The following is a 12,114-nucleotide window of genomic DNA, read 5'->3' as shown; positions in this document are numbered from 1 at the left end:
AAGGTATTTCATGCGGTCTTCCAGAATTTGATGGTCGATAGTGTCGAAGGCTGCGGAGAGGTCGAGCAGCACCAAGACTGCCGACCCCCCCCGCATCTTTTACCTTCAACAGACGTTCATGCATATCAAGTGCAGAGAGTTCAGTGCCACGTCCCGGCCTAAATCCCGACTGGGAGTCGTGGAATAGGTCGTTACCCTTGAAGAAGCTTTGCATTTGTTGAAAGACGACCTGCTCCAGGATCTTCGCCAAAAAGGGAAGAAGAGATATAGGTCTGAAATTAGTGAGCAAAGAAGGGTCAAGTGTGCTCTTCTTCAACAAAGGGGAGACAATGGAATGCGTCAGTCATGTTGACACGGCCCCTATTTTTAATGATTGATTCACTATCCTAGTAATTTTTGGGGCCAACGTATCTGCTTTTTTCTTCATAAACCATGCGGGACAGACGTCATTCGGAAAGCTTGACGGTTTAAGCTTGGACATAATATTGGATATCTCTACCACTGAGGTGGATGACAATGAGCTAAAATTTGGAGGAGTTTTTATTAGTACCGGAGTGTCAAAGTCATCAGGCAAGATTTTGTCCTGGGTAAAGATTTTTTTTATTTTTTTCCCCCAAAGGAAGACTGATGCGCATAGATGGGACAATCTTAGAATAAAATGTTTTTGATTCAAATATGTCCCTAACCAATGTGAATAGTTCCAGAGGCTTGTTCGAGGCTTGCATTATTTGTTCGTTATAATAGGATCTTTTATGGCGTTTTACTGCCTTTGTGTAGTCTCGACAATAGATCCGATAAGCCATTTTTCCCGAGGAAGTTTTAATTTAAGCCACTTTCTTTCCAAAATTCATCTTTTATTCTAAGTAAGTTGAGACTAGGGCTTGACTTAGAGAGTCTTGGGCGCCTATTTTCTGTTGTCAATGGGGCCAGGATGTCCAGACTTGCCTTTATTCTTAACTCAAATTCATCTAGGGATATTTCCAGCCTTTCAATCTCGGTTTCTAAAACCGGAGTTCCGATTTTTCTCTCTTCATTTACTAGGTGTGGCTGTCCCTGGTGGTAGTCATAGCATGTTTGAAAGTCTTCAGCTGTTATATTTGTTAGTTTCCGGGATTTTTTTGGTGCAAAATCCAAGAGGTTGAAGGTGACCAGACTATGGTCTGACCACCCCACCTCATGTGCTTTAACATTAAAAGTTTCCGTGCCATGAGTAAAAAGGGCATCTAGCATATAGCCCTTTATGTGTGTGATCATGGTCGATACCAGGGTAAAGTGGAGGCCATCCAAGTCACCTATAAGATCCTGGGAGTCACAGCTTGTGTCATCCTCCAGCCACATATTTATGTCTCCCTGGAGGAGGACACAATCCGATTGTAGACACAGGGAGTTGTCACTCTAGCTACCCTATGTGGAAGATTTACCCTTGCCTCATTCACTGACATCCGCTTGCTGTCCTGGTAACACAGCCTGATATCTCCTGGTTCAGAAATGATCATTCAATAGAGGACATAGGTTATAAACAACATGTTATTTCTCCATTTAGACGGCCTGTATATATATTTTATTTATAGTCAAAAACATTTAGTGTGAAAAATGTTCAGGTAGAGGGGAAATCATTGTATCTGTATCTTTTGCTTGAGTTCTATTTTCATTTGCCTCCACTTAAGGCACATGTCTGTAATGTTTGTTTTATATTTATATTAAATTCTAACTCCTCCTTTTCTTCATATTTCCAGTTATTTCCTGAGCACTGAAGACATGCCCAGGAGAAGACACTTGTATAGGTATGAAGCCATAGTTTTCTTCAAATGTTGAAGAGCTTTATCAACCATAAGCTGGCCATACACTTATATATTTTTTTTTTTTGTTGAAAAAATCTGTAAGATTCCTGCATTAATGCTATACACCACAGACAGACAAATCTTCTACTGTAATTATTGTATTTTGACAGCCACCCCACCAGGCAGTCAACAACTTTCTGCCTTGCTCTTTCGATTTATCAAACAACGGATGTCAGGTCGGATGCTGCCAAAAGAATCACCCAATGAGCAAATGTGTCTGATTCATTAGGAACCGCCACCAATCTGAACTCTGTATGGCCAAGAATGGACATTGATAGGTGACTCCCCATTAATTTCTTCCTGGGCCACATCAGCATTGATTGCCCTCAAAAGGGTCGTTGTATCTGTAAGATTAGATGTCCAGCACATCCCCTCCCCTTATATTAGATGTCAAGAGCCACCCCACCATCAGAAGTTGAGTCCCCCACTCTGCCTTACATCACAGTGCACCCCCATTTCCTTATGCTGCTTCTGGGAAGAAGCTGGATGCATTGTTTAAAAGCAATAAGTAAGGGTCTGGAGCTCTCCTGCAGCTGCAGGAGCGGTGCGAGGGCCACATGAAATGGCCCGCGGGCCTTGTGTTTGACACCTGTATACTAGTGTATCCCTGGTATTAACACTGCCAGTGATATTTGTACTTCAGAACAGAAAACTCACTCCTCGATATCCACACCACTTCAGCGCACATCCATCATCAATGACCTGCCCAACAGTGCACATAGCTCTCTCCCCAGTGTCCACATCATCCATGAGATCAGCACTTCAGTACACACAGCTCACTCCCCAGTATCCATTCCAACAGTAAGGCCTCGTACACACGACCGAGTTACTCGTCGGGCGAAACACATCATTTTCCTCGTCGAGTTCCTTGTTAGGCTTGTCGAGGAACTCGACAAGCTTGCTTTGCGTACACACTGTCAAGACAAAATCTCCTTGTTCTCAAACGCGGTGACCTACAACACATACAACGGCAGGGGAAGTTCGATTCCACTGGCACAACTCTTGGGGCTGCTTTTCCTGATTTCATGTGTTTGCATGTTAAATAAAAGTTTGGTAAGAGACGATTTGCACTTTTCAGTCTGTTACAGCTTTAAAAATGTGTTATCTCCATTACAAATGCTACTTTTACTCCCGTCTCATACTTTAATCTGAGGAAGCGCGGGTTTCTTGGCATACACACGCTCGAGTTTCTTGTCAGAAACCAGCCCGACGAGGAACTCGACGAGCCAATTTGAGACTCCCGTCGAGGAAATAGAGAACTTGCTCTCTTTTTGGCTTGTCGAGTTTCTCGACAGTTTCCTCAACGAAAATGTACACACGACCGGTTTACTCGGCAAAAAAAATCTCCCAGCAAGTTTCTTGATGGATTCTGCCGAGGAAACCGGTCGTGTGTACGAGGCCTAAGAATTGCACTCCAGCACACACAGGTGAAAGTTTAATATGGTTTGTCCCAGTCCTGTAACTGCCACATTTGCTTGACAGCTTGGCCTCTTACAGGAAATGGCAAAATAACACATTTAGACCCGGTTCACACTGGGGCGACACGTCAGGCAACTCAGCCGCCTGACGAGTCGCATCCCAATGAATGCAATGGAACCGTTCTAAGTCGCTCTGACTTAGAAAAAGGTTCCTGTACGACTTTGGGGGCGGCTCGGGGCGACCTGCATTGACTTCTATACAGAAGTCGTTTTGCAAATCGCCTCTGAAATCGTCCTCAGGACGACTTGCAGAGTCGCCCCCGAAGTCGTGCCGCTGCAGTGTGAACCGACTCTTACTGGCAGAATCAGCATTTAATAAAATGTAGCGCCCCCTTACTTTCAGTATGGGCACTACGCTAAAGTTAGTGGGGAATGGGAGAGTTATTTTACTCCCATTCACAATTTGTTAAATTGTGGGCTGCTGTCATTCCTTAACTGTCCTGTAGGTCAGTCTGCGCTCCATGGGTGTTGTTTCCACCCCTGGGCGACAGGTGGCGCTAAAGGGGTTCTGGCAGAGCCACTTTTCCCCAGCAGGCAATTAGAGGAGTTTTTCCCTTGTGGGGCATGCTGGGGAGGGGTATAACTGTGGCAGACGCCATCTTTTTTGGTTCTTCCCGTGGGTTCCAGGTGCGGCATCCACCTTTAGGGTGCGCGCATCCAACGGACCCCGGCGATGGCCTTCCAGGCTGGGGTCGCATGCTACACGGAGCTCCAAATTGCTGAGAGGGGCCCCAGTGACTTACTGGGTCCCCCAAATTACTGAGAAGATCCCAGGCTGGGTGCCGCTCGATTGGGGGGGTCGGCTTGAGGAGAACCCGGAGGCAGGTTGTCCAACAGAGCTTGAACGAACCATCGGGGATCTGATGACCGGAATACTGACAGGTACTCTTGCTGTCATCTGGTGACCTACTTTCAATCTACTGGGAGGATTCGCTCAATTTGTGCGTTCAGCTCATTCAAGTAATAGGCCTGTGGCAGAGGCCCTAGAGCCAGATCTGTGGCAGAGGCCTCCCAGCAATCTAAAGTGACACTTCGGCTGCCAGGCTTGTGGCAGAAGTCTGTCCGGGGGCACTTCACCCACTCTGGCTAGAGTGGCGACGAACGGTGACTACTATTATTGTGCTGTTGAGAGCAGGATTGCTCTTTCTATATCCAGGCCTGATACCGCAAGTTCTCTATCGCTTCTATCGCTGCGGTTTCCAAAGCGAGCAAAGTCCTTTCTTGTATTAAGAGAGGTATGGACTCCAGAGACAGAGATATAATTTTGCCCCTGTACAAATCATTAGTAAGACCTCATCTGGAATATGCAGTTCAGTTTTGGGCACCAGTTCTCAAAAAGGATATCGGAGAACTGGAGAAAGTGCAGAGAAGAGCAACCAAACTGATAAGAGGCATGGAGGAGCTCAGCTATGAGGAAAGATTAGAAGAACTAAATCTATTCACTCTTGAGAAGAGGAGAATTAGGGGATATACTAAAACATTTAATGTGAAAATGGCTTAATGTAGCTTAACGAGTAATAAAGTGCCTAAGCCTCAATCAATTGCCCTGAAACTTTGCACAGCCTAAGATCTCAACATTCCAAACCTATCCTATAAGTTTCGTGATATTTGGTGTTCCACGAGGCAAACTAGGGACATTAAGCTTGTTTTTTTAGGAGCTTAATGTAGCTTAACGTACAAAAAAGACCTTAAATGTTAACTAATCTCCCCCAAACTTCACCCTATAGAAGGCTCTATCTATGCCAACATATTCTGAAAATGTCAGCTCATTTGGGTTATCACACCAAAATTTATTCACAATAAGCTATATTTTACAATGCTAAAACAGAGCTTAACGTACCATAATGTACCTTAACCTCAATCAATTGTCTTGAAACTTTGCACATCCTAGGATCTTAACTACCCAAACCTATCCAAGAAGTTTTGTGCGATTCGGTGTCCCACAAGGCAAACTAGGGACATTAAGCTTGTTTTTTGGGGAGCTTAATGTGGCTTAACGTACGAAAAAGACCTTAAATGTTAACCAATTTCCACCAAACTTCACACAATAGAAGACTCTATCCATGCCAACATATTCTGAAAATTTCAGCTTATTTGGTTAATCACACCAAAAGTTATTCACATTAAGCTATATTTTACAATGCTAAAACATTTAATGTGAAATCGGCTTAATGTAGCTTAACGAGCAATAAAGTGCCTAAACCTCAATCAATTGCCCTGAAACTTTGCACAACTAAAGATCTCAACGTACCAAACATATCCTATGTGTTTCGTGCGATTTGGTGTTCCACAAGGCAAACTAGGGACATTAAGCTTGGTTTTTTGGGAGCTTAACGAGCAAAAAAGTGCCTAAACCTCAATCAATTGCCCTGAAACTTTGCACATCCCAAGATCTCGACCTTCCAAACCTATCCAATGTGTTTCATGTGATTTGGTGTTCCACAAGGCAAACTAGGGACATTAAGCTTGTTTTTTGGGGAGCTTAACGTACAGAAAAGACCTTAAATGTTAACCAATTTCCCCCAAACTTCACACAATAGAAGGCTCTATCCATGCCAACATATTCAGAATTCAGCTCATTTGGTTAATCACACCAAAAGTTATTCACATTAAGCTATATTTTACAATGCTAAAACATTTAATGTGAAATTGCCTTAATGTAGCTTAATGTGGCTTAACGAGCAAAAAAGTGCCTAAACCTCAATCAATTGCCCTGGAACTTTGCACATCCCAAGATCTCGACCTTCCAAACCTATACAAGAAGTTGCCAGTGATTTGGTGTCCCACAAGGCAAACTAAGGACATTAAGCTTGTTTTTTTGGGAGCTTAATGTGGCTTAACGTACAAAAAACTTAAATGTCAACCATTTTCCCCCAAACTTCACACAGTAGAAGACTCTATACCAACATATTCTGAAAATTTCAGCTCATTTGGTTAATCACACCAAAAGTTATTTACATTAAGCTATATTTTACAATGCTAAAACATTTAATGTGAAATTGCCTTAATGTAGCTAAATGTGGCTTAACGAGCAAAAGAGTGCCTTAACCTCAACCAATTGCCCTGAAACTTTGCACAGCCTAAGATCTCAACTTTTCAAACATATCCTATAAGTTTCAAGCGATTTGGTGTTCCACAAGGCAACTAGCAACAACTAGCGTTTTTTGGGGAGCTTAACGTACTTAATGGTAACCAATTTCCCCCAAACTTCACACAATAGAAGGCTCTATCAAGGGCGGATCCAGAGTCTAGTCTCGGGAGGGGCACTGCCAGAAAATAAGGTGTTGCTTACAGAACTCAATTAGGTGTCCGGTGTGTCCGCTGCAATGTTGCAGTACCGCTAAAAAGTCAATGATCGCCGCCATTACTAGTAAAAAATATTTAAATATAAATGCCATAAATCTATCCCATAGTTTGTAGACGATTGTCAGGGACTGAAGACATGGTACAAGAGATGGTCAGAGACTGCAGATGTGGTACAAGAGATGGTCAGAGAATGCAGACATGATACAGGAGATGGTCAGAGACTGCAGACGTGGTACAAGGGATGGTCAGAGACTGCAGACATGGTACAAGAGATGGTCAGAGACTGCAGACATGGTACAAGAGATGGTCAGAGACTGCAGACATGGTACAAGAGATGGTCAGAGACTGCAGACATGGTACAAGAGATGGTCAGAGACTGCAGACATGGTACAAGAGATGGTCAGAGACTGCAGATGTGGTACAAGAGATGGTCAGAGAATGCAGACATGATACAGGAGATGGTCAGAGACTGCAGACGTGGTACGAGGGATGGTCAGAGACTGCAGACATGGTACAAGAGATGGTCAGAGACTGTTAACATGGTACAAGAGATGGTCAGAGACTGCAGACATGGTACAAGAGATGGTCAGAGAGTGCAAACATGGTACAAGAAATGGTCAGAGACTGTAGACATGGTACAAGGGATGTCAGAGACTGCAGACATGGTACAAGGGATGGTCAGAGACTGCAGACATGGTACAAGAGATGGTCAGAGACTGCAGACATGGTACAAGAGATGGTCAGAGACTGTAGACATGGTACAAGGGATGGTCAGAGACTGCAGACATGGTACAAGAGATGGTCAGAGACTGCAGACATGGTACAAGAGATGGTCAGAGACTGCAGACATGGTACAAGAGATGGTCAGAGACTGCAGACATGGTACAACGGATGGTCAGAGACTGCAGACGTGGTACAAGGGATGGTCATGGTACAAGAGATCAATGCAGCCTCATCAGTGCCCATCATTGCAGCCTCACTGTACATATGAATGCAGCCCCACTTTTGTATATTAATGCAGTCCCACTTTTGTATATAAATGCAGTCCCACTTTTGTATATAAATGCAGCCCCACTTTTGTATATTAATGAAGCCCCATTTTTGTATATTAATGAAGCCCCACTTTTGTATATAAATGCAGCCCCACTTTTGTATATAAATGCAGTCCCGCTTTTGTATATAAATTCAGTCCCACTTTTGTATATGAATGCAGTCCCACTTTGTCTATGAATGCAGTCCCACTTTTGTCTATGAATGCAGTCCCACTTTTGTCTATGAATGCAGCCCCACTTTGTATATTAATGCAGCCCCACTTTGTATATTAATGCAGCCCCACTTTTGTATATGAATGAAGCCCCACTGTGCATGGCACTCACCATGGCATTGCCTCGATCACACACAGCAGGTATCTCCTCTCCCGAAGTGTGTGATGGAACAAACAGGAGCTGTAGGTCTGTGTTCGGCAGGGCAGTGTGCTCTAGCAAGGTCCCCCCCTAGACGGGCTTGTGTGATAGTTCCATCTACTATCACACAAGCAGGTCTAGCAAGGCAGCACAGCCGAACACAGACCCAGCTCTCACACACAGCGAGAGATGCCCGGTGTCATACACGCAGGAGAGAGGGGGAGTGCTGCAGTCAGCTACAGCTCAAAGCAGCCTCAGGACAGGCAGCCTACCGGACTGGGCCAGTCCGGCCCTGGTGATGAGAGAGACAGACTCGGCAGCGGCAGCTGCAGGCACCGCAAGGCAGTTTTTTAAAAAAAATGCTTGTTTTAAAGCCAATGTGACATGATTGTCTCAGGGGGGGGGTCAATTGCCCTGTTGCCCCCCCTGGATCCGCCGTTGGGCTCTATCCATGCCAACATATTCTGAAATTTCAGCTCATTTGGTTAATCACACCAAATGTCAGTCACATTTTACAACCCTAAAACATGTGGCTTAGTGTAAAAAGAGCATAATGCAGTGGCGTACTAAGTCGGGGGCGGGGGGGGCGTGCCACACCAGGGGGTGTCAGGCCGGTGCCCCCCTCCGTGACTGAAGACTTGGCAGAGACAGCGGGCAGCATGGCGTGGTGACAGGGAGGCAGCCTAGGTAACACACAGCAGACTGAAGCCGCCTAGCTTTGCAGGGGGGGTGCGAGCCGCACCCGAGTGATACCCATCCCATCGGCAGACCCGGGACCCGGCCGCAAAGATCCCCTTCTCTCGTGGCCGAGCTGCGGCTCTGATAAGTCTCGGCTGTGACTGTCTCGCAGTCACCCAGCCGAGCAGAGTGAAGCCGTGCCTCCTCCCCCTCCTCCGTGTAGTCTACAATTGCTGTGTGTGCAGCACGTGGCGCGCTGATCATCTGAGCCGAGCGAGGTGCATTACGGGTCTGAAGGGGGGGGGGGTCTGCACTGTAGGGGAGGCTGTATTGTAGGGGGGCTCTGTATTGTAGGGGGGGCTGTATTGTAGGGGGGAGGGTCTGCACTGTAGGGGGGGTTGTTTTGTAGGGGGGAGGTCTGTTTTGTAGGCGGGACTGTTTTGTAGGGGGGGTCTGTATCGTAGGGGGGTCTAAAAAAATTGGGCTAACTTTTACTGTTTTGTTATTTTTTAATTATTGCGCAAATACCGTGCAAGGCAAAAAGTTGCAATGACTGCCACTTTATTCCCTAGGGTGTCTGCTAAAAAAAATATATATAATATTTGGGGGTTCTGTGTAATCTTCTAGCAAAAAAATTATGATTTTTATATAAAGGAGAGTAGTGCCAGAATAGGCCCGGTATGGAAGTGGTTAAGCTAAATGTCAATCATTTCCCTTGTGGGAAACCAAAATCCATAAAACTTTCAGGATAGGGTTGGGAAGATTAAGGGCCCTTTCACACGGAGCGGATCAGTAATGAGCGGGGATCTCTGTAAAATCCCCGCTGAGCTGGCAGCTGACAGGGCGGTCTCCGCACACTGTGCAGGGACCGCCCTGTGTTTCCTCCGCGTTTCTTTCATCTGCAAATGCGGATCTTTGCGGAGGCGGACAAATTACGGGTGTCAGCAGATGTTCATCCGCTGACACCCGTAATCACATAGGGACCAATGTATGTCCCGTTTTCATCCGCAAACGGACGGATGAAAATGCGGACATACGGTCCGTACGTGTGAAAGGGCCCTTAAACTTTGGTTGTGCAAAGTTTCAAAGCTATTGATTAACCACTTTAACATTAACTGACAACTGCATGGTCGTGCGACGTTGTACCCAAACAAAATTGACGTCCTTTTATCGCACAAATAGATCTTTATTTTGGTGGTATTTGCTCATCACTGCGGTTTTAATTTTTTGCGCTATAAACAAAAAAAGAGCGAATTTACTTTTTGCTAAAATAAATATCCCCAAAAAATGTTTTATAAACAATTTCTTCATCAGTTTAGGCCAATATGTATTCTTATACATATTTTTGGTAAAAAAAAATAGCAATAAGCTTATATTGTTTGGTTTGGGAAAAGTTATAGCGTTTACAAAATAGGGAATAGATTTATGGCATTTTTATGGAATTATTTTTTTTTTGCTAGTAATGTCAGTGAGCTGATTGGACACTTTTGACACTTTTCTGGAACGATTGACATTTATAAAGTGATCAGTGCTATAAAAATGCTCTAATTACTGTGCAAATGTCACTGGCAGAGAAGGGGTTAACACTGGGGGGTGATCAAGGGGTTAAATGTGTCCTTAGTGTGTTTCTAACTGTGAGGGGATGGGAATGACAAGAAGGGGAGCCAGATCTTTGTTCCTCCTTAGTAGGAATAGACAATCTGTCTCTCCTCCCCTGTCAGAACAGAGATTTGTGTGTTTACACACACAAATCCCCATCCTGGCTCTCATGCCTGCAATTGCTGGTTACGGTGGCGAACGCGCCTGCTGGCCATGCGCATTGGGTCCCTCACCGTGCAGTGGGCACACGCCTGCTATGGCTCTTAAAGGACATTTCTTCAGTGTTGTCACATGAAAAGATAAAATATTTACAAAAATGTGAGGGGTGTACTTACTTTTGTGAGATACTGTACCTCCTCTGTACAGTGTTTTTTTCACAGAGCAGTTCTGATCCTTCTATTCTCAGTTCCCTCCCTGGCGCTCCTGGCCGCTCCCTCCTGCCAACTGCCCCCACAGCAAGCAGCTTGCTATGGGGCACTCGAGCCGAGCCGCCTCTCTCTTCTCCATCTGTCACTTGGCTCTCGGGTGGAGGCGCCGCCATCTTTGGTAAGGGAATCAGGAAGTGAAGCCTTGCAGCTTCACAGCCTGGCTCTTTACTGCGCAAGCTCGAGTCGCTCTGCGCGATCCCACTGGTCCCTGCTGTCTTCTGGGACCTGTGTGTCTCCCAGAAGACAGCGGGGGGACGGAGGAGGCGCCGGACATGGCGTAGATATCCGCGGCTACTGCGGCTATCTATGCCCAGGAGTGGGAGCAAAATACCTGTATTAGACAGGTATCAGCTTCCCCCTCCCCCTGAAAGGTGTCAAATGTGACAGAGTGGGGGAGGATTCCGAAAAATGGAAATTCCATTTTTATGTGTAACTCCGCTTTAAGATAACACCGTAATACATACAATTTTTATTTAAGGTCAAACAAGGCTTTCTTTCTGTGAATATTGTCCTGCAACAATATTTTTTTTTTTTTTGCAATCCTTAGACAATTTAATGTAATAAAACTAAACAAAAGGCATTTTTTTCAGCAGTAAATATATGTATAAAGTTGTAAAAAATATTAATAAGCAAAGCAAACAACAACCCAAAAAATAAGTTTAACTATTAGATAAATAAAAAAGAAAAGAAAAAAATATAGAATATAGAGTTAATCAGTGCTGATTAGAGAAAACTAAAGGGTTAATAAGGGGTTCAACAGAGGAACGTTTAATTGGTTGTGGTTGCTTTAACTCTCTTCACATGCAAATCAAAGTTCATCCCTATATAGGTTCAGAACACAGAGCATTACAATTGATACAATGTTTCAATGTAACTTTCTGTGAAGTGTTTGTTGATAAACTTTGTCAGCCTGCTTCTTTTTTTATTTATTTTGACAGCTGCTGAATTGTTGGGCACTGAGACAGGGAAGGGCAAAATATAGCTTAAAGCGGGGGTTCACCCTATCGACCAAAAAAAAAAATATTTTTTTTCTTTTACCTTAAAATCAGGCATTGTAGCGCGAGCTACAGTATGCCTGTCCCAAATTTTTTACCCCCGTACTCACCTTGTAGTCGTCCATCGAAGATACCGGGGAATGGGCGTGCCTATGGAGACGGAGGATGATTGACGGCCGGCTCTGGCGCGTCACGCTTCTCCGGAAATAGCCGAAATAGGCTTGGTCTTCACGACGCGTGCGCATAGCCTGTGCGCAGGCGCCGTGAAGAGCCGAGACCTACTCCGGCTGTCTTCGGGGAGAGTGACGTGCCAGGGCCGGCCGTCAATCATCCTCCCTCTCCATAGGCACGCCCATTCCCCGCGGGAGCCGAAACCTACGATGTCG

At 45.0% G+C, this 12,114-nt stretch overlaps 1 protein-coding gene across 2 annotated transcripts in view; it reads left to right on the top strand.

The window, feature by feature from the left end:
* LOC120929554 (inactive dipeptidyl peptidase 10-like) overlaps positions 1 to 12,114 on the top strand; it is a 218,487-nt gene that overhangs the window by 148,896 nt on the left and 57,477 nt on the right. For both annotated transcript variants that reach the window (XM_040341134.1, XM_040341135.1), the window contains exon 15: positions 1,737 to 1,784. In XM_040341134.1, the coding sequence (XP_040197068.1) occupies positions 1,737 to 1,784 (48 nt within the window). The remainder of the gene's footprint in view (positions 1 to 1,736; positions 1,785 to 12,114) is intronic.

Source organism: Rana temporaria, chromosome 2 (genome assembly GCF_905171775.1).
Source record: "Rana temporaria chromosome 2, aRanTem1.1, whole genome shotgun sequence".
NCBI classification, from domain to species: Eukaryota; Metazoa; Chordata; class Amphibia; order Anura; family Ranidae; genus Rana; species Rana temporaria.
The sequence above is the reverse complement of the archived record's forward strand: the minus strand, read 5'-3'. Positions and strand labels throughout refer to the sequence as shown.